This window comes from Polypterus senegalus, chromosome 10 (genome assembly GCF_016835505.1).
Source record: "Polypterus senegalus isolate Bchr_013 chromosome 10, ASM1683550v1, whole genome shotgun sequence".
Lineage (NCBI taxonomy): Eukaryota > Metazoa > Chordata > Cladistia > Polypteriformes > Polypteridae > Polypterus > Polypterus senegalus.
The window spans coordinates 86,810,634-86,835,043 of record NC_053163.1 but is presented as its reverse complement, the minus strand read 5'-3'; the positions used below and the strand labels follow the sequence as shown (position 1 = coordinate 86,835,043).

Sequence of the window (24,410 nt, the reverse complement as noted above, 5' to 3'; positions counted from 1 at the left end):
AGTACCAGAGCAGTATACCTGTAGCAATGCAATCTAATGTTTAGTAATTTAAAAACATACGAGAAAGCTAAACACAGAAGCTACAGTTTTCCCTATAAACCATAACCATAACAAGCTCAATTAAATGTGAAGAACACAGGAGGCTACAGATGCCAGTTGAACTGTAGTTTTGTATAATGGCAAACTGAATCTTTGGCATAAAAGAAGAATGTTACCAAGTAGTCATAATAAAAGAAATGAACTTATCATGGGCTACAAAAAAAAATAAAATAAAAAAACAACACACATACCTTTCCTCCTAGTAAAAACCATTTATCCAGTCAGAGATGGTTCATGCAACTTTGCAATTTCAGTCTATCTGATAATCTGATTTTTATCTCTAAGACAAGAATGAATAAATCTCACACGGCAGTAAATCAGAAAAATAGTTAACTGAACTCTCTTCCATAAGAAATTTTTATAAATGGAAAACATGCAAGCCAGAAAGTTCTTTGCCTTCCATACAAAACTATCATAATAGCACAGTAATTTATTTAGATAAATAGACCATTATTTACCATCTTCACTTTCTTCAAAGGCCGGGTTGACCATCCCAGCATCAGATGTAATTAGAGGCCCCACAGCAGAAGTCCCAGAAAAAGGTGCAGAGGACGACTGGAGAGAAGGAGCGTCCAAAACTAGATCCTGGTCACATTTTAGGTGTTTTACTTCATGCCACTGGGGTTTTTTCTTCCTCTCAGTTTCTTCATTCACTTTCCTAAATCCTGGGCATCTGAAAAGCAATCAGAATATCATTGGCATAAGTTGAATGACAAATGACAAATTACTGAGGTATACAAACACCAAAAATTACTACAGCTCAGCTAAATCAAACATTAATGGAATTCTAACTTCATAAACACTGAAGAAGATTTCAGATGTTTTCAAACATAGCCAAAATTGAAGCCATTCACTTGAGCATTTATTGCCTATGGATGGAGACACTCCCCAATAAATGACTGCATCAAAATTTCACTACCTATACAATCATTTTTTTAGAAAATGAACCAAAAAAAATGTCCTGCTCGAGTATAGTAATTAATTTGTTTGCACGATTATTCTTCCCATTACGGCAAGATGTTAACTTTTAATCCCTTGCAGCTATCTGGCATTGAATAGCATATAAACGACTTGGAATAGTGCATTAAAAAATAAAATCAAAAAAGAAACCACCCATGTGCTTCAAATAAAATTGACAACCACACATAATACACACACTTATTCAATAGGCATCAATAACTAACAAAAGAACAACATTCATAAAGATTTTTGGAAAAAAAGGTAACCGATCCCCATATTAAACTGAATTTATTGGTACCAGTTCTAAGGAGCCAATATCTAATTAGCACTATGCAAGGAGGCATTAGACAACATTTGATATTAATAATCCATTAGCATGTTGGTACAAGAAATAAATCATCTGTAGCAGCCCTGTACAGGTTTGGGCCCTGTCTTCTAATTCTTCCAAGATAGACTGTAGCCCCAATGCATATTACTATGCATGCACAGTAGATGTGATGAACTCTGTTCCAAAATTCACTCAAATTCCTTTTATAAAGTTTCTTTGTAATTTGCCCAAATTTCCTTAAATGTCTTAGTGTTACAGAAAGTTTGCAAGGTAAAGGGCAATCACTATGACAAACTGCAGTCATTTTCACAAGTAAAGACTGATAATCTCAAGACTTAACTGGGGTGGACATGTTCACACTCAAAAGAAAGTGAATTAATTTCTTGCATTGATTATGTTCACACATTACAGTACCAGACTGTGAAAGCAACTACTGGGCAGGGATCCGGCTTCTTTGCCTCATCACACAACACGTTTTCAGGATCTTTAGATTGTGGGTGTATATGATCACATCTTTTTCGGATCCCACAGCCTAAATGGAGAGTAGCTCCCTCAGCTGATAGTCCATCCAGTTTTTTTTAAAAAGTTCTCAAACTGCTAACCTTTAAAAACAAACATATTTAGATTTCCAGTATGCATATTTGTGAAAACTCTCAAGCTTACCTCAGGTTGACATCATTGCCCCAGTGGTCTAAGATAATTACTACATGTGGCTATTGTGATGTTTTACATGCTTTTTCAAAAAGTACAAACTTTGTTGACACATACCTCAAACCAAGAGGCGAGTTGTGAAATTGCTAGGTTAAATTTACCTGAAACATTGATTCTGGCATTCATTTACACATATCCTTGAACCAGTAATTTAATGAAAAATTCTTGGGTAGCACTTACATAAGTAAGCAGTCAGGGGTGAAGACTAAAATGATAACATTGTTTTACAGTCCAGAAATGTATTGCAGATTAGAATTTGTATGAATTGTTACGTACATGAGCTTTCTCAATTTTTTTATTTTTTAATAAATTTGCAAAAATCTCAAGAAAACTTTTTTCATGTTGTCATTATGGGGTTTTTGTATATAGAATACTGTGGAAAAAAATTAATTTAATCCATTTTGGAATAAGGCTGTAACATAACAAAATGTGGAAAAAGTGATGCGCTGTGAATACTTTCCGGATGCACTCCAAATCTACTAAGTCAAATTGCTGTACATTAAGTACTGGCGAATAAAAGTGATTCTGATTCGGATTCTGGAAAAGCCTTCCTACTTCGCTACAATCTACAGTTTCCCTTTGAATTCTGAATTCATTGAAATTTGCTATCCCCCACAAAGTCTTGAAACTGCGTGTTGGAAAGACGGGGTAGGTATGATAGTTTGTCAACCACAGAGTCTAAGTGTGTCAAAAGGGAGGAGGTGGTTTAGGGGATTGTTCTTCACTGAAGTTACATTCACACTACACAGTTTTCGGCAAAGGGACTGTGTAGTGAAAAATTCAGAGCCTCATGAAAATCAGAATCCCATGCTTTCAAAGCACTTTTAAAATGACAAACTAAAAGCAAATTTATTCTAAATAAAATCCGGAAATATCACATCTTATTCTACTGATCATCGTTGACATGTTTCTGCATCTTGTTTGGAGTTCTCCTGTGGACTATTCAGTTGATTCTATGAGATTAGAAAAAGCACAAACATGTCTAAATATTGTAAGGTCCTATACAGTTGACAATGAGCATCATAGCAACAACCAAGCCACAAAGTCAAAGGAATTGCCTGCATTCCTTAGAGGCAGGATTATGTAGAGGAACTTATCTGGAGAACCTACAAAAAAGTAATGCACCACTAAAGGTTTGCAGGAGCACAATAGCCTCCATAATTCTTGAAGACGATATTTGGAACCACCATGACTCTCCCAAGATGTGGCTGCATGGCCAAACAGCGCAATCAAGGGATAACAGCCTTGCTAAGAGCAGTGACCAAGAACCAAATGGGAACCTGTGTACAGATGAGAAATACTTCCAGAAGGACAACCACCATTGCAACACACCAAAATACCAGAGCTGGTATTTATGGAAGAATAGCCAGACAACACATGAAACCTGCTTGGAGTTTCCAAAAAGGCACCTAAACGACCGACTCTCGGACTATGAGAAACAGGATTCTCTGGTGTGATGAAATCAAGACTGAACTGTTAGGCCACAATTCTAAAAGACAAATCTGGAATAAAGCAGGCACAGTTCTACACCTGTGCATATCATTCCAAAAGTGGAGCATGGTGGTGGCAGCTTAATGCTGCAGGGTTGTTCTTTTTTTTTAGGGATAAGTGGAACCTGAATGGGTCAAAGTACACAGATATTGTTCATGAAAACCTGCTCCTGTCCACTCTGGACCTAAGACTGAGCTGAAAGGTCACCTTCCAATAGAACAATGACTCAAAGTACAAAGCAAGGTCAACATAGGGCAAATCTGTGAATGTCCTTTAATGTTCCAGCCAAAGCTCAGACTCAAACTCAATCAAACATATCTGGAGAGACCTGAAAATAACTGTCCACCAACCGTCTATATCCAACCTGGCAAAGCTTGAGTGGAACTGCAGAGATGAATGGTAGAAAATTCCCAAATCCCCAAACAATGCCTATCACATCATACCAAAGAAGACTCCAAACAGTAATGGCTGCCAAAGATACTTCAACGAAGTACTAATTGAAGGGTCTGAATACTTACATCAATGCAATATTTCAGTTTTTTTATTTTTTAATAAATTTGCAAAAAATGATAAAATCTTGTTCAGTGTTACTTAATGTTGGTAGGTGATAATTTAAATGATTTTAGCATAACATTTGTAAAAAGTGATGGGGTCTAAATACTTTCTGAAAGCACTGTATACGCTTTAGTTAACATGGCAGTTACTAACAGCTTATTTTAACAAAAAAGTCTTCAGTTTTCATCCTGTACTCCTTTAATAGTATTCCAGGCAAATTCCTCTTTCATGAAGTTTGTAAAATACCCCATGAAAATTCATTTTGAAAAATTTAGCTCCTATATATTTCATAGGCAACACTGCAGTTTACCAATTATTCAATTAAAAACAATGCTTAACTCAATTAGTACATTTTAGTCATTCAAGGATCATAACTCAAGGCATATGTTCATTATTGCAACAAAAGCTGATTTTCTGCCTGTGCAATATGTAAACGTTTACACATTTAAGGCTTCAAATGTTCAATTCCTGCTGCTTCCACCCCAACTTTTTGTAGAGTTTTACACTACTTGAAGATTATTGCAAAAACAGACTAAAGCTTTAAGCCATGACAAGGATTCCAGATATGTATGTTATGCGAGACGTGAGAGCTGTCACATTCAGCATTTTGACAGCTGGGATGCCAGGGTTAACACTGAAGCCTATAACATCAGCAGTGTTGGCCTTTATGGAGACGCCAATAGCAAAGCCAAATATTAGATACAGCTGGCAAAAAATGAGAAGCATTCAGTCATAAGCCAGCATCACAGAAAAAAAAAGCAACATTCAATGTTAAAATTGATTAAAGCAATATTAAGGCTCTAATAGACATTATTACATTAAGACTTCAGTAATGTAACAGATAAGCAAAACAGAAAATACACACTTTGATAATAAAATAATTAATGAGATTGAGTATATTGAGCACACATACTGTACATACTGAAAAAGCATAGACTATATACTGTAACAAAAACACCTTATGTGAGAGATAACAAAACATGTTATAGTGTGCAGTGTATTAAAACATGGTGAAGTCAGAGTGCGGGCAAAAATTTGCACAAAAATGACCAATGCATTAATTTTCTATGCCTACTCTCCATCGATTATTGCCAATCCTTATTTTATATCACACTTTATAAAGAGTGTTTGTAAACAAAGCTTATTATAACAGTGGAATTAGATGGCATAGTCAAAAAGATCAGACTCATCCTACAGTATACTCAAGGGAACGATAATGAATTAAGTGAAGCATCACCGAATGAACATGCCATTTTAAAATGGAATTTGCAGAATGCAGTACAGCTTGAATTTGAACGTTGCAATCAGACATTGGAAGTGGGCTAATGTGAAATTTATTGATGTACTGTTACTTATAATTTATGAAGTTTTAGTTCATTTTTAAACCAGATGGAAGTCTACCAGAATAGAGTATACTGCACATATTTTACATGCGGTATTTATAATACACCAAAAGCACTGAAAGCTTTTAAGAAGACAAAAAATATACTAACACATCTACATACCTGGAAGAGATAAATAAAGGGAAATAAAATCAAGAAATAAAAAGACACTAGAAAGATGCTGGTGTTTTTGACAGGTGGAGGGTATTATACAATTTCTGTAAAACAGAATTAATTCAGTCAGTCATTATCTAACCCATTATATCCTAACACAGGCAAGGCAGGAACAAATCCCGGCAGGGCACACATGCACACACACTAGGGCCAATTTAGAATCGCCAATGCACCTAACCTGCATGTCTTTGGACTGTGGGAGGAAACCGGAGTACCCAGAGGAAATCCACGCAGACACAGAGGGAACATGCAAACTCCACGCAGGGAGGACCCGGGAAGCAACCCCAAGTCTCCTTACATTAGCACAAAATTAAATGCAAGGTATAAAATAATAACAGACTAGAAAAACACTGAATGGGCTGCTTGCACCAAATTCTGGGACATATATTCTCTTCAGACTGAAGAGAAAGTAAACAGTTAACCAGAAGGCCAATTATTTAAGCTATCCGTCTCTAATTAGTAAATTGCTTGAAATGAAGGTCAGCAGCCTCAAGTGTGCTTTACGGTTTAAAAAACACACACCATTGCTTCTTGGACAAATAACATCTATTTGGACATTTTTGAGACACCACAGAGGCTGGATTATTTAGCATACATGTTTTACAAAGATGTAATTTTACTTGATTAAACTAGGGAATCTGTGCTTTTCTAATAAAAATACTGGACGTCAGAACATAGTAAATATTTCAATGGCTGTGACTAACACTGTGAGGCTTTCATTGAAAAAGCGAAGAATGAGAACATGGAGGACACATCTACATACAACTATTCATATATTTGGGCAAAGGTTTATTTCTAAACATAATGTTTATTGGCCACCTAGCAACTAGAAAACAAACTTTTCTATCTAGACACATATGGGTGCCCAAACTCCATGTAAGCAGAAGCTATTCCGATCTTATAAACCTTCAGTTTGCTATACCATTTTTCACAGCATGTGTCCTCTAATTTTTTACCAGGCTGTCAGATATATAAAATTCCCACTCTGTATCTTTCAGTAAAGATGAGGCACTGTCATGCACAAAAAAGCTATGCAATGGCACAAGACTTCTGGTAAGAGGTTTGCATCAAAATATCGTGGAAGCAAAAATGATCTAGTTTTAGTATCATCTTTGTGCTGAAAGGACAACAATTTGGAATATTCCATGCTTTTACAACCTCAAAATATCTAAAAAAGCAAACATTAGAATACATTGAACTTAAAAAGTATTTAACATAGTCAACTTTCTACTGTGCACAAACTGTCAAAATACTTTCAGGTGTTGATGTGTTTTTTACAAGCATGTTTGCTTTACAAGCCAATATTCCTTCTAAACTTATGGAGTGGGCTTTCATATTTTTATGATTATTTAGAGGAATATATCTGTTCTGTGTAAATGCAGCACATAATGTTTCTGGTCAGGACAGGTTAGGGAAGGTATTCTTTGCTTTCCAAGTGCAGCACAACACCACACACTGCTTACGCACAGAATGTGCAACAAACTACATTTTCCCCAAAAAAATCTGAAGTACTTTCTTAATAAAATAAAAAAGAAAAAATTAAAACACAAAACTTACTAAAAGTGTGGGAGACAGGACTTCCACAAAATTATCCTCATAATTGTATGTGAAAGAAATTTTAAAACAATTTCTTAACTAAGTGGTGCATAAGCACTGCTATGCCAGAATTTCAGAATCTTGGATTTAAATATTAGCCCAAATTAGGACTTTGCATATTCACCCAATCTGTGTGGGTTACCTCCTATTTGCCCTCAAGAGGCAAGCAGTATGAATAAATGTGCCCTGCAACGGACTGGAATTCTTAGCATCAGTGTGTAGAGGAGTTATGTTTGGAAAATAAATGAAAAATTAGGCAAGTTAGGAACATGTGCCTTTCTAATTTTGTCTATTACACAACAGTATTTAGGAAATGCACAAAATAGAACAGACGAAGTTGAGAGGCATACTCAATGGGATATCATATCACTGCACAAATGTTATGTGCCTTATCATCATGCACCTTTATTCAAGGTATCCCCACCACTTTAAATGGCTAATCTGTTCTCCTCCATACCTTTGGCAGCATCTGGGCAGATGTAGCAGTTCCATTAATGACTGGAAGAGATTCATGTCACTTAAGTATTAACAATTTATAGATTTGATTAATTACAGTTGAATGAAGACAATTAGAAATAAATAATTAAAAACACCTTATGGGAAAAACAATGTTCAACATATGATTGGGTGCATATGAAACTACAGTTAAGTCTAAGTGTGGGAAAAGTTTATAAGAACAATTATGTGCATTTTCTGCTGGACATGATCAATACTAGAAGTGAAAAAAATGATCCAGAATGAGACTACACAAAAAAAAAAAAAAACTTTCAAAGTGACAGATGACTGAACTGGAGGATCTTCTAGTTTACAAAAAAATTACTAAAAACAGTTATGAGAAGAAAAACCTTTAAATTAAAATAGCAAGAACTTCAGTTCTACAGCTTAAAAGAGGTTCCACTTTTCATTTATTTTCATCTACTTTATTTAATAAAACCAAAAGGAAGTCAAATATGTCCATATGAGGAGCACTCAGTATGTGAAATAAACCTACACAGCAGCCAGCCCCCTCAAGCATCCGATGCTATACTACCAGGATCAACAGAAGGGCCAACCAAAAGCACCACTTCACTCAACCATGGGAATGGCTGAAACACAATTCTCTGCGCATAAAAGATATAACTATGGGAGTGAAAGAATTCTAGTTGTGAACAGAGTTGCAGCATACTTCATTAAGTTGCGAGGATAACAACTCCAGAAGAATCCGGTTGTAAAAGACCAACAGCCAGTTCTTCTGCATAATTAGATCAGGGGACTTCGATATAGAGGCAAGGAGAGGTTCAGCAGATCTAGTGACCAGACATAGAAATTTATGCTGGGGCACCAACAGTGCAAAGCCTAAAAGATGGAGGTATAAAAAGAATATGACCCAGAGCACCTGTGCAGAGGCCAATTAAACGTAGCTTACAAGGGGTAAAAATATAATCTATGCATACATTTCAATTGAGCAAATTGGTGATTATGATTTTGTAACTTTTTTTTTTTTTAAATGGCACCCCAGCAGAGAAGGGAGGATAATGTAAGACCCCGAGACCATTGAGAGATGGAGGAGGAGTTTATAGGAAGCCTTAGATAACAAGTAAAGAAATGAGCCAAGTATTCTGAGAAAGAAAGAGGAGCTAACAAGTGAGAAAAGATGTTTAAGTACAGGAGATGTAAGAGAGACACCACAAACCCCAAGTGCTGAATGAAGCTTCAGATAGCAGAAGGAATGCCAAAGATTATGTAATGATTCAAGGGCAGAATCACCAAAGAGATCACCCAACACACTGATGCCACATAGTCTTCAAGAGTGCAGGAAACTTTGACAGCCTGCTAGTAGCATTGCCTGATTATTTAAGATGGAGGAGTCCATATGGCATTTGGGTATGATGCCTAACTTCTTTTTTATTCTTTCTAATGTTTATTGTCACCATGTATAAAATATTGCCAAACAATACTGCTTTTTTTCAAACCTGAACAAAGAAAAACAAACAATAAACAAATGAGTGCTATACGTTTTGTGCTGTGTTTGGAGTACCTAAGGCATTTTTTATTTTAAATCAAATTGTTAACACTTAACTACAGTTCACCTGACCAGATATTATATGCTACGGTTGCCATATTATATGAAAATACACATGATTACAGAAGAAAGCCTTTTTTATTCATCATGCAACAAGCCAGCAAGGACTTTATCCAGAATTTCTTTTCCCTAACCAGAGAATTCAGGAGCATCAACATATCTCAGAATCTCTTATTCAAGATTTCCAAAGCTTCATCTTCTCTACTCAAAAAAGAAAAGCAGTACAGCAAGGCATGTTTTATTAAGGAAACATAACCTAGTTAATTTTAGACTTACACAAGTTAAACAAAAAATTTTCCAGGTCAGCAAACAACTGCATTGGAGCTCATGCCAGCAGACAGCCACAGACTCCCAGCAGATTCCTGGACCAGAGTACAGTCTTGCTCAACTGTGACTGCAACTGAACTTTGCTTCTGTGTACTGAAGGACGTTTCCATGGCTTCCATAATGAAATTTTACACAAGACCTGATCTGCATTATGATTAAGGGGTTTGCTTTGGAAGGAATTTAAAACATAAATATAAAAATAATGAATACAGGTATAATACTAGGATTCAACTTTAACCCCAAAAGGAACATGATATTCTGAACATTAACAACCACGTTCCTTTCTGTCCTTCTTTTCCCCAGATTTTGAATACTCTATTACACAAAAGGGTTAAAATATAAAAACATTCTCCAATACAACCCCCCACCTCTTCCTCTCCTTGGCACAGAACAAGACACACGTTGCTAACAGGCCTGCAACTACTCTTCCAACCAGGAGTAGGAAGTGAGCATTTCCTTTAAAATGTAGACTGTAGTTTTCCCATCCACCTCAATTTTAGAAAAGGGCTCTTTCAAGTTGTTCTTCTTTGCAGAGCCTCCTACAAAACCTCTTATGCTTGACATTGCCCTTTTAGCTGCTGTGATCAATTTGGCGAGTATTTACTGTACAGTAATGTCACATCTGCTCCTAACTTTCCATATGTCTGCAGATTTTACATTTTGTATCACAGATACAATTATCCCTAAGCAAACACACATGTCTGACGTCGTGGTGGTTGAAATTACCAAATAAGCAGAAATGCTCAAAAAGTTTAATCTTTGTTTCAGAGAACCAATGCTAAAATTTAATCCCTATATAATGTCAATCTTAAAAGCTGCATTATATGTGCTGTATACTATGCTTCACAGTTTTCACATCACAGATGTGCATTATTATGATCATTAACACATTTGTATTAAGAGTTTAATATCATGAAAATAATCCAAAGCAAGCAGCATGTTCAACAAATTTTCTTTTATCAAACACCACCTCTGCTCTAGAGGAGAAAGTTGTTTTGAAACTGCAACTTTTATTGCTGTTCCACTTTTAAAGATTGTCAAGAATGACTGTGCTATAATGAAAGTACCCTACTTCCATCGTGATATAAAATGTGTTTGTAGCTCTGATGTCTCTTTTCAAAGTTTTCCTCCATATCTGAATGTTCAGAAAACCCTTCATCTGATATTTTCCCCATTCATAACCAGATGGCAAATATATTTACAGTAAGTTACAAAGTGAAACACTGATATTATTTTAATAACTGAACAGGACAGCAATCTTCCCGTTTTTGAAGTTTACTTTTCACCCAATTTTTTTTTTTCTTTAAAAAGAGCACTAATCTGCATTCATCCCCATGCATGCATATCCTGATGCTTTTCCTAAGTAGCAAAGTAAAGCTATACGAGTACTGTCAAAAGAAAAAGCAAAGAGGGGAAAAAACACTACACAAGCAGCTTTTTGATCAAGGCAACGTATGATCTCTCCAGCACTACAAGATGTATTAATGTCACTCCTGGAGCAACAGCAGCAAGCCAAACACACACAAAGTCGACTGTAAGTGTGCTCCAGGCAAACTGACTGCTTTGCCTCATCCACCTTGTTCCTCTACTTCCCCAGGTGCTTGTAAATCAGGGGAGTGAGCAGACAAGCCATGAGTTAAGACTTATGGCACAGGCAGACAACATCACAGGAGCCGACAGACTGATAGCTTTTCAGTCTTTTGCAAGCACAGGGTTTCTCATGCACAGTAGATAGTTAAGTAAATGGACATTCATCCCAGATTTTTGGGGAAATCATTTTTTACAAAGTAGCTATCAGGTAATCCAATTTGTGTTTTCTTCTAAATAAAATTTAGTTATGCATTTTACTACATTCTTGCTTATCAAGATGTCGGAGGCTGATGATGTATAGTGTATAGAATGTGGGATGGACATACGAGAAAGAATTTAACTCGTCACACGACAATACTACCCTCCCCACTCTGGCTACAGCCAGCATTCACTACTATTTATTTAATTGCTGGTTTTTGTTTTCACCACATTTATGAGTCAGTTGTCATTATGTCACATGATGAGACACCCTAGGGCCTGGTGAGGTATCTGGTTCTGCAACTGCCAATAAGGCAAGCCCAAACTCAGACTAAAGTGCAAGGGTTTGTGTTGCATCTCTAATTAGGATAAAGGGGTGGTATGTTTGTGAGATTCAATAAAGTTTCTTAAACTACTTGTCTTTTTATGGATGGTAGGGAAGCACATCCCAGTATCACCAGGTACAAGGCAGGAACACACACCAGAGATGGCACCAAGTCAACTGTACTGAACAATCATTTACATTAAGGCTGTCATATTCATAACAAGGAGCATTGCATTTGAAAGTCCTAAGAGTGTAGCTATACTGGATATTAGTATGTCATTTTTCTTTTTGATTTATTATATTCATACAATACTTTCAAAAACAGACTTTTCAAATTTTTGATTGCAAAGCTATTATCAGCACTTGTCAATGCAAAAAAGTACCATTTTCTTCAGATCCAGGATAGTCTGCAAAGTCCCCTTTTCATCTACTTTGATGAGCCATCTGTTGTGTGAATCTCCTACATCTAAACTCCTGCTGATGAAGCATTTGAATATTGATTTATGTTTCATGTGGTAGAAAATTTGTGATTCTTAGCACACAAAACTGAACTGACGTGATCAAAGAGAAAGTGGAGAAGTGCTTAGTTCACTTTGTGTGTCTCCTTTCGCCTGCTGCACACAATGGGGCTGCAGGAATTTCACTCTAAAATATATGCACAAAATTGCTTGCTATTGGTCAAACACATCACACATACCTGCCACAAACCTCACTTAGATAATGAGATGAGATCACACATACTTCTCTCTCTCTCAGTGTTGCCAATTTTACTCACCGTCCATCAGTCTATTACTGAACTTGATTAATATAATTTAGAGCTTTAGGGGGCTACTGCCAATCTTAGCAACTTTGGGCGCAAGGCAGGTACTGTTCTTTTTCCCCTTTCTCTTTAATATAAGCCGAGGCATGGCTAGGCTTTATGTATTTCACAGATTATACAACTGAGCACACTGTTATATTGCAATAATCACCGAGTGATTCAAAATTATAACTTACCAGAGGCCTTTTTCCAAAGAAGCTTACATAAAAATTAATACTGTTACTACAAAGGTTAGATAAAAAAAAATACCAATCCAGCAATACCACAGCTAGTAGATGAGAGATATTGTATATAATATTATTATTATATACACTCTGCATCTTGTGCACATGTTGTATTGTTTTTAGCACCAAAATGTAAAATAACATTATACAAAAAAAGATTACTATGGGATGAGTAGGCCTATGAACAAGAGAAATCTATAGGCACTGTTGCAGCTTAAAAGCAGAAAATGCAGTCCACACTAAAATAACACTATCTGATTAATAATTAAAAGCACAGAAACTATTTTGATCCACCACTCAACTTTACATTTAAAACACAAGGAACTGATCATTTTTACTTCAGAATGTCTAGTCCCTGTCTAGTGACAAAGGGGTTGGCAATACCTGTTAGTACATCTCTCAAAAATACTACAACTAATCCATAAACTAGCTACAGGTAAAGCTCGCCCTATTGATTTAAAGCTGAGAAGGCATAACAAAGATCAATGCACTGATTAGAAACAAATGTGCCTTAAACCTTGGATTTGATATAGCTTGTGAGATGTTTGCCAGGAAGCAAAGAGCTGCATCCTTTTCCATTCACTACTCCTAATGGACTAAACCATCACTTTTGTGAAGGCTTCTCTTTCCACAAATGAATTATAGACTAACATGCAACTCAAACACCAAAACACAGGGACATATATCTTTTTGGTCACTATTTACAGTGTACTGCATTAGGCTTAATAAACGAAGATCCATCTATATGTCCAATTTGTAAGAGCTCAAACCTGGATTCATCCTAGAGTCCACTCAAACATACATTCTTCCAAAAGGCTAGTTGTCAGGTAGCCTACTCTGCAAATCTTACAGTGGGAGGAAAACTGCAGGACCCAGAGAACAGTCCATAAACAAATTGGAAGAGCATGAGAACCCCAGAGAGATAAAGGCAGGGTCTTAAATTACTTTTCCATCTACTAGAGGTGTAAGGAAACTGTGCTACACAAATATACCACCAATATATAGAGATGCACAATAAATCTGTGACACATAGGACTGCTGCACACCATAACATGATGCTTTACACCTCACCTGTTCTGCAAATGAGGGCCCAATTCACATCGCTGCATCACATGCCCACAATCCTTCGTAAAAGGGCATACCACAGAAAGTTTATCCAACAAATTACGAACCAGAAGGCTAGATTTTCGACATTGTTGCAAATGTAGCTTCTGCCTGTCCACTGGGCAAAAGTCCTGTTCCTGCAGAAAGTTCTCCAGGCACTGATAACAGTACGTGTGTCCACAAGGGGTGTCTAAAGGGTCCAATAAGGGCTGCAAGCAGATGTGGCAGGTAAGTTCATCGTCCACCTCTTCTTTGTAATCATAGAGATGATTTTCCGGGACCAAGTGGTTCTGGCCACAGTCTGGGCAAAGTTGAATAGGTGTCTGTAAGGCTGGACCTTGGAGCTCAGTCATTGTGGACATAGTAGAGTACAGCAAATGATCCTCAGAAAATGCCTCCTATGCTCATGGTTCATTAGATCTTTCTTTAGTTCAAATCCATTAGATTATTCTGTTAAAAAAAAAAATTATTTCAAATGCTTAAACAAACAAACAGAAATAAAATAAATGAATATCCCACCCACCCAAACACAACTTTTTGATAAGAATTAATTTCATTACCTCTAACAAGGAAAAATTACATAAAAATGCCCCAGCCCAGAATAGGATGGCCCCAACAAAATAGTAATACTACCCAATAATCTGTCTGTACCACTGAGGACAAAACTTAGATCTAAGAGAAATGGTTCATAGGTAAAAATAAATATACTGAAATTTAAATATAGGGAAAGTTTGGTTTATGTGAATACAGCAAGTTTGTTCCCAAACATGAAGCTCCAGCACAGCTTCACTCCACACATACTGAATAAATCAAACAAGCATGCACTCACATACACACACAGTTGTACCAAAGGCCTGAACTTTTGTACTTATTGTTATAGATAAGATACACACCATTAATAGCACAGAAACAAAAAAAAAAAAAACAGAAAGAAAATGTTTTTTTAAACCCAAAGAGGAACGCAGCCTAACGTATTCAGTCGATAGTCAGCCGCCTCGCTAATCCCCGCTGAACACTGCCTGCCTTGTTGTGTGTGCATGGCTTTCACACAGAAAACCAACTCTCCCCAATGGCAGACTGCCAGTTTACTGAAACTAAACCTCCTTACCTCAGGCAAAAGCAGCAGAACACAGGCTCCCAGCGTCTGAACCACAGGTTCCACTCACAGGCAGACAGAAGCAAATGAGAGCACTGCTCCCAGAGTAGCACTAGCAACAGCACTTATAGTATTGTGAATGAAGGAAAAAAGAAGTAAACAATCTTAGCATCCAGAACCATGTAACTGGTGTGGTGTATTTTGTCATTCTGTGGCAGAAAAAAACACGTCTGCTCAATTACTTCATACATCTATGGAAAAATGAGCAATTTTTCACTTATGGGCGGTAAACAATTGACATCGTCACATATTATGGACATATTTTTTTTTAGAGGAGGAAAAATTAAGGCAACATCATCACTCCAGAGTACATCAGACAGCAGCCCTGAGCAAAAATGTATGCCTAAGATTTAACTGTACTGGTCATTTAATTATGTGAAAAGGAACGAGCAGATAATCCGCACTTTAGACAACAATTTTTAAAAACTAATGGCAGTATTTAAAGATCACTTGGCACAGTGCATTCAAATATTAACCAGCCACTGTGCCTCAGCAGTTTGTAAAGTACACTACAGTTCTTTTTGTGTTTGCATGTTGTTTTCTTTGAGATGATGGAGCAAAAATGGAGCGCCCAAAGAGGTGCACATCAAAATGACTGGCATCTCGTGGGTGAGTTCGTCCAGTATGTGAGGATATCCTATCTAGAATTAGTTCTTGCCTTGCACCTAAACCTGCAAAAACAGGCACCACCTTTTTGCATATGGTGCCAGCTTTGGTGTACATGGTGATGTTCTAGGATGATAGGACTGTACATGTACAGTTGTTCAAGCTCCAGCTCCCCATAACCCTGAAACTGGACATATATCCCATGCAGTGTTGGTCCTACAGAAGTAAAGTGAATAAAAACAATTAATGAATTGGTTGATTTACCTGGAAATTACCTAATCCATACAATAACACTGCAAGCATTCGTACAAGTGTGTGTGTGTGTGTCACAAAATGTAACATAGCTGGGAGGAATGCACCAGAACCAATCAAGACTCATGCTATAGCACTTCATGTCACGCTTTTTTGTATGTGATGCACCAGGCTAAACACTGGGAAAAAAAAAAAATAAATTCACCAAGATTACAGATTTAACTTTGAAGTTTTTTTTCCTGTGCTGAACCAATTGCACTTTAGTCAGAGGAAACACTGACACCAGAAGATTAACATTACATTATACAACATTAAACCAAGAAAAGGTTTTTGGGAAAGCTCAAAGATTTAATGTGTGAAGAATGCCAAATTTTAAAATGAAAACACCGAAGTCTCACAGCCTTTACCCAACGCATACACTCAACAGCAACCTTCTGAATTGTAACTGCCCAAACTACTACTCTGCAACTCTCTCTCTCTCGCTCTCTGTCCACCCCTCTCAGTTTAACGTTCATCCTAAAAATAATTAAAAAGAGCCAAAGAAAATGTCAGGATTGTAACAGCAACCTAATCTTCATTTTAACATTGTACAAAGTGTGTTGCAAGACTATATAATGCCAGTGCCAATAAAAGTAAATGACAGTAAGACAGTTTTACTTTCACAGAAGCTTGAAAGCCTCCTCAGATCAGCAGGATTTTTCTGGGAATGCCAGTTTCATGTCACACCTATAGGATTAGCATCTTAAGTTAAAACTGACCCAGTAAACAACTGGTACTCCATCCAGAGTTTATTTCGAGCCTGGCACACATTGCTGACTAGAGAGGTTCTGGCAACCCAAGACCCTCTTATGAACAAAGTAACCACAGTAAACGGAAAGATGGGTGGTGATGCTAGTTTTGATATTCAATGAAATGGTTAGTCAGATACTGATAATGCCTCACAGTTTTCAGTTTTCTGGAGGCAAATCTGCAAGCTCTCCCTGTGTCTCCCTTGAATGTTTGGCAGCACTACATAGCCAGCAGGTTTCTACATTTGGAAAAGAAAAAAATAAAACCCTGAAACTAACATGCAATCATCATGTCTCAGAGGCAGGAACACAGTCACATATTTAATATTTGCTTTATTCAAGTAGGCCTTAAAACTCTCATAACAGCGTTGTTAGTAACGTTACTAACTGATGTTTAAAACACCCTAGGTATGGTATGTTACTTTCACGTGGTACAAGCTAACAGAGGGGGAGGACGTTACTGACTGTTCAAAGAATTTATCCATGTGGTAATGGATCCTCTGACGTACAGACAAACAATCTGTACCACCTAGATCATGGTGCACAGAAGATAACTGCCCCTTTCACAACAACAATCTATTTATATAGCATGTTTTCATACAAACAATGTAGCTCAAAGTATTATAACTAAGAAGAATATACACAGTAACATTTGAAGACAGACTTTGTTTTAAAAAATTATGATGACAGTTATTGATTGTGGAAATTAACATTTAATTGGCAGTAAATGGGATTTTTTTCTGATAGCAGACTAGTGTTATTGAACATGCATTTTATTTGGCACCCCATTCACCATCTGACCTGCTTTGTTCAGTTTAGGCCCAAGGGGAAATGGTGAGCCCTCTCTCACACACAATCACACTGGACAAATCAGGGTCACTAATCAACTTAATATACATCTTTGAGATGTGAGGGAAAGCTGAATTATTTAAACAAGCAGCAACATAGGAACATTGAGAACATACCAACTCCAGATAAACCATGACAGTGTCTACAGCTCATGTCAGTTGATCCAATCACAATCTACAAACTGTAAACCCTGCCTGGGTAACATTTGGTTTGCTCTGTATTACCTCTAAGCTACACAGAAAATGATTATGGTATGTTTTACACTATTCCATTCTCTGTTTTGTAGCACGACTGTAAATATTCTCTAGAAGATTAGATTCAGATGGTACACTGATACTGTCTCACTTGACTATAGATTTTCTGTGTTAGTTATCTTTCCATATCCCCACATCCCACAGATCTCCAGATTACATTGAACCTAGGTAACTAGAAACAGGCCCCATGTAATAGAGAGAATGTGTCCTTAGATGGACTGACACCCAGCACATTGTCATCCACACAACACTTCACGAACAGAGTAAACTTGGCTAGATAACACAAAAACATCTGAACATCCACCATTGTCAATTAAATAAAAGCAGCAGAATGAAGCCTAATTTAAAAAGAGACATCAGAATTTCCAAAGAGCACAGACATGTGTCATGCTTTGTGAAACTGTTGCCATGAGTCATCAGTTTTGTGATGGACAGCCATCTTTAAAGAACAGGCCAAAATGGTAAAAAGAATGGGATCTGCGGTGTCAATACCAAACACACAGCTATAACTCGATTTTTTAAAAAAATATCTACCCAAACTGTTAGAATTGTAACCTTTCATCTTAGTCAACTGCTTAAAATAAAACAGAACCCGAGCAGCCCAAAATGCCATTTTTTGCTCAAATGCCATTTGGAGTTAGGTAAAAAAAACATTTAATGTGTTTATTTTACACTTAATTTCCACAAAAAATACAGTTTCTCTCAAATGGCTTTTTTTTCTACAGGTCAAGTTACAAATCAATAGTGACTTTGCTATTGCCCACATGAACTTACTGAAGTGAGAAGGTGAAATGTCACAACTCACAGCTCTGAATACTCAGAGTACACATGGACACAACATATGCTCCCTCTTGTGTAGCACAGGTTGCAACAGCTGCTCTGTGAAAATTTGGATTTGAAGAGAGGTCCCACCCAACCTCTACTCAAGACCTGGTCCAATATAAGATGAGCCAAACATGATGATGACAAATCAGCACAGTGTTTGCACAAGCAAGAGAAAACATCCTGCTTTGTGGATGTTATAAGAATTGTAGTCACACTTCACATGGGTTATGATGAAAAATAAAACTTTTTTCAGTTTTGTTCTTATAATCTATATATATAGTTCTTTACTAGATTTTGCTTATTCATCATAAATTCACATGCACATACTTTTATCTTATTCTCATTTGCACACATCACAGTGTAGGAGTTAGGGGGCACTGCAAATAAAAGATGATGAAAAACACTTTGTGGGTAAATAGCTTAGAGAGAACTCACCTTGGGGGATTTTTTTTTATATAAATATCCAGTAATATTTAAATAAATAAAATGAGTACGTTATTTTTTGTACACAATGACAAACAAAATCCAATTATGTAATTAATTAAAAGATATTAGTCTTCATCAATACCCACCATCCCCACCCTGCTTCTGTTCAAAAGGTACTACCACCACCTCCTTTGTAATCAAAGTTATTATTCTCATTGTCATTTTATTAAAATATCAGCTTAAAAATGCATTACTTCCACCAAGCTGCTAGTAATGGGTATAGCTGCCTGTTGCGTGTTTGAGAGGATCATCTGGGAATATAATGCCGTGTTGAGCAGACTGTCATTTCTGAACCATTCATACCATAATTATCTTTCTGCGCAAATGGAACACTCCAGTCTAATCTGCCAGTGAAACTGCAGCTCCTGCCACGCCTGTACTGAATGAAGAACATGAGCATAAACAGTTCAGCCCATAGTCAAACATTCAGGCAGTGCTCAGTTTGCTAAAGAACAGGTGCATAGAAAATCCATTAACTATGTCATCGCACACCGAGAAAGATGAACAGTAACTATTTACTGTAGGCTATTGTTCAGTCTGAACAGGGGGGTTTACTTGCAAGTACTGTGAGGTTTAGTCTCTTCCTTTAACATTTGGGTGCCTCCTTGTTCTATCGGAAGAATAGGCATCAAACATTAAGAAAGACGTTATCATAACAGTGTCTCAGTTACTCTTTGGAGAGTAGATGTTGCAATAAATCTAGAACGCACAAACTAATAAGAATCGTCCTCACTGAATTTGCTAAAGAATGGTTTGCTTCCACAGAATGAACAACCGAGATTCCTAAAAGGGAAGTTTAGTCTGATCCTAAGGACATCATAAAATTGCACTAAGGAGAAAATTCACTAAAGTCAAATCCACTAAAGGGTGCGTTTACCAAAACCATCATACATTCCGAGTGTTGCAAGACATTTGATTGTACTTTCTCTGAACCCATTTTTCGCCAGTACAGGATCATGAGAAGGAGGATCTGATTCAGGCTAAAACAAGTGCAAGTTAGGAACGAAGCCTACTTGGAAGACTAGTCCATCAGAGGGTACATACACGCATACATACATACACATTGATCCACTCAACCTAGCAGCACACCTTTGGACTGTAGGAGGACACTGAGATCCATGGAGTAAAACCACATACAGGGATACAGTCAGTAAAGGGAAGTTATGGATTCCCAAGACCCATTTTAAATATTCATTAAACTAACTATATGCAATTTATTTATAAACATCCTTGAATATATATTTAAATTCATTTTGGATCCGCCTTATAATCTATATGCCTGTGCTTACGACACAGAATGGTCTATTACTCATCACATACAAAGTCTAATTTTGCACATTATTCCCTATAGTTTCACTGTTGGGCTTGGGGCAGCAAAGCAGTACTGCTGCCTCATAACTACAGACTCCTTGATTTGATTCTCATAGAATTTACAGATGAAGCAGATTAGTCAAAATATACTCCAAACACTTGTAATTTTGTGAAGTTGATGGTACCTACCTCTTTCTGTACAATTTGTATTTACCACATACGAAACATTAGTAGTAATATGTGGTGGATATCAGCCAGGCATGTAATTAAAATATTTCACTGCACTCTGTACTCGGGGGCGCTGCTAGAAATTTCAGGTCTCACATTAAGGCCCCCACCCTAACCAAACCAACCCTGCACTATAGCTGTGCTATATCTTTGCTCCTTGATGCCAGAAGATGATCTCTTTTATATAATTTATGGCACTGTGACTGGTGTTCCTCTGCCTGTTGCACGTTTATTTATCATGTTTTAAAGCAACTTACACTCTGTAATTTGAGTATATGCCAGGAATGTACTAAGTTAACAAACATTAAAAAGGTAGTCTAGTATTAAAATCAATAGCACCAAAAACATCATTCATTCTCTACTTACTGAAACAGAGCAAATTTCTTGTGGATTACTCATTAATAAGTATAGGACTGCATGGTTTACTTGAAATGGCTTAATAATTATATTTTTTTGATCTTTTGGTTGTTGAGTTAAGTCAAACGATCCTGTAAGTCCATCTGGTTTGTTTGCACCAGTTGTGGAGAATGGACTAATGTTTATAAACTGGCCTTTCTTTGAGAAAAACTGAGTGACCAACTGTCACCTTTCCTTCTCTTGATCAGGCTTTTCTTGCATTTCTTTACAGGAAACTGGAATTTGGCTTTGAGGTTTCAATTTAAGCAAAATGAAAACACATCCAATGTTGACTAGCAAGTGTGTGGATGCACATTTCTGGCTAAAAGAGAGAGAAGAAATACAATGTAAAAATGGCTTGATTTGCTACTACTGTTAAAAAAAAAAAAAATCTTTCTAAACTGTAAGTAAATTATTATTTAAAATGTCAATATCTGTGCGATTAAAACTAAAAAAAATACATTAAAAATGTTCCAATATTTTTGGAGTCCTTAGAATCATCCTGTGTTACGGAACCCCTGTCTGTACACATGAAACTACTACTAGTGGAATTAATATTAAAAAATGCAATATGCCAAAAAAGGAGTGAATACTGCTTCATGTGCATTAGTTTCTAGACATACAAACACACAATGACATCACTGTTGTGTACAAAATCTGAATCTAAAGTATCAACAGTATCTAAAATAGGACAATAAATGAAATGCACACCTGATTGTAGTGTAGCCTACAGTCTAAGGTACTGGAATGTAAAGAGTGAAGCTGCTAAATCCACTGGGCTGCTATTTGACCTTGAGCAAGTATATGAACCTGCCAGTGCTACAATAACAGGGATACAGAAAACAAAAATTAGTACTATACACTTGTCATTTGTAAATTGCTTGGGATATCAAAATAAATACTTTTATCATTTTAAATCATATTTCTTTCAAAACCACATTTCCAATCATCAAATGAAATTGCACCTTTGTAACCAAGTAAATAATTGCTAAATCATAGGTTTGTCACCAAGAAACGTACAACACTGAGGGAAGCAGCAATCAAAGTTTAGTCTGCAACATTTGGTTAATGAGATCATCTACACAAAAAAACTCACACAACCACAGGGATAACAATAGACTTGACGAAAAGAACATGAAAACATGACACAGAATATACCATGCTAAAGCAGCACCATTCCAAATGACACAAAAATAAATGGATACATAAGATTACTGGAGTCAAAAACTATTAAGAGTAACTAAAGCAAAAATAAGTAGACAAGTCTGATGTTAGACTAAATTAAGTGGTAAAGGAATTCACAAATCTACCATATGCTCAAAACATCACACCATTTTTATTAAAAAACAACTGAGTTCATAAAACAATTCCTTATATTGGGTTATTGGCTATTTTTATAACATTTCCTTAATCTTCAACTGAAAAATCAAAATGTGGATTTTTTTTTTTTTTGTAAGAACTGTCAAATCCCACCCGATCTGTGTGGGGGGTCTGCATGTTCTACTTGTAGTATGTCAACAACATAACTTGGGGGAGGAGGCAGTCCCTTCCCATATTTTATATACTTGATTTTTACTTTCCAGGTATTATCAAGCAAAAGGCAGACACGGATGAAAATAATAATCCATTCTGCAGAAGAATGATAAATGCATGTTTATTTAACCATGTGTTTAAAACTCTGAGAACTTGGAGACTGAAGCTTAAGTACTCAGTCAATAATTTTGATCACAACACTGAGTATCATCCTAGTTTCCAAAACTCATGGTTTGATGTGCACAATTCCTTATCAATGAATCAAGAAAGGATGCTACAAGTGTTTTTTTTAAACTTAGTAACAGGTGAAAATGGCACATTACATACTGGACATTTATCTACATGATAAACTGAAGCAGACTAACTTCCCACCCAGGATTGCTCATACAATGTGCCAAAATGTACAAACCGGATTCCAAAAAAGTTGGGACACTATACAAATCGTGAATAAAAACTGAATGCAATGATGTGGAGGTGCCAACTTCTAATATTTTATTCAGAATAGAACATAAATCACGGAACAAAAGTTTAAACTGAGAAAATGTATCATTTTAAGGGAAAAATATGTTGATTCAGAATTTCATGGTGTCAACAAATCCCAAAAAAGTTGGGACAAGGCAATTTTCACCACTGTGTGGCATCTCCCCTTCTTCTTACAGCACTCAACAGACGTCTGGGGACCGAGGAGACCAGTTTCTCAAGTTTAGAAATAGGAATGCTCTCCCATTCTTACTAACATTCTAACTGTTCAATCGTCTTGGGCCTTCTTTGTCGCACCTTCCTCTTTATGATGCGCCAAATGTTCTCTATAGGTGAAAGATCTGGACTGCAGACTGGCCATTTCAGTACCCGGATCCTTCTCCTACGCAGCCATGATGTTGTGATTGATGCAGAATGTGGTCTGGCATTATCTTGTTGAAAAATGCAGGGTCTTCCCTGAAAGATGACGTCTGGATGGGAGCATATGTTGTTCTAGAACCTGAATATATTTTTCTGCATTGATGGTGCCTTTCCAGACATGCAAGCTGCCCATGCCACACACACTCATGCAACCCCATACCATCAGAGATGCAGGCTTCTGAACTGAGCAATGATAACAACTTGGGTTGTCCTTGTCCTCTTTGGTCCGGATGACATGGCGTCCCAGATTTCCAAAAGAACTTGAATCGTGACTCGTCTGACCACAGAACAGTCTTCCATTTTGCCACACTCCATTTTAAATGATCCCTGGCCCAGTGACAACGCCTGAGCTTGTGGATCTTGCTTAGAAATGGCTTCTTCTTTGCACTGTAGAGTTTCAGCTGGCAACGGCGGATGGCACGGTGGATTGTGTTCACTGACAATGGTTTCTGGAAGTATTCCTGAGCCCATTCTGTGATTTCCTTTACAGTAGCATTCCTGGTTGTGGTGCAGTGTCATTTAAGGGCCGGAGATCACGGGCATCCAGTATGGTTTTACGGCCTTGACCCTTACGCACAGAGATTGTTCCAGATTCTCTGAATCTTCGGATGATGTTATGCACAGTTGATGATGATAGATGCAAAGTCTTTGCAATTTTTCGCTGGGTAACACCTTTCTGATATTGCTCCACTATCTTTCTGCGCAACATTATGGGAATTGGTGATCCTCTACCCATCTTGGCTTCTGAGAGACACTGCCACTCTTAGAAGCTCTTTTTATACCCAATCATGTGGCCAATTGACCTAATTAGTGTTAATTGGTCTTCCAGCTCTTCGTTATGCTCAAATTTACTTTTTCCAGCCTCTTATTGCTACTTGTC

The 24,410-nt window shown here is 37.0% G+C and overlaps 1 protein-coding gene across 1 annotated transcript; it reads right to left on the bottom strand.

The window, feature by feature from the left end:
• Window positions 1–549: 549 nt before the first annotated feature.
• Window positions 550–15,077, bottom strand: lnx2b (ligand of numb-protein X 2b). The gene is made up of 3 exons (XM_039767652.1): window positions 15,055–15,077; window positions 13,914–14,396; window positions 550–772 (listed from the first exon to the last, which is right to left on the bottom strand). The coding sequence occupies exons 2-3, from the start codon at window positions 14,306–14,308 to the stop codon at window positions 550–552; spliced, it is 618 nt and encodes a 205-aa protein (XP_039623586.1). The 5' UTR covers window positions 14,309–14,396; window positions 15,055–15,077.
• Between the last annotated feature and the right edge of the window lie 9,333 nt (window positions 15,078–24,410).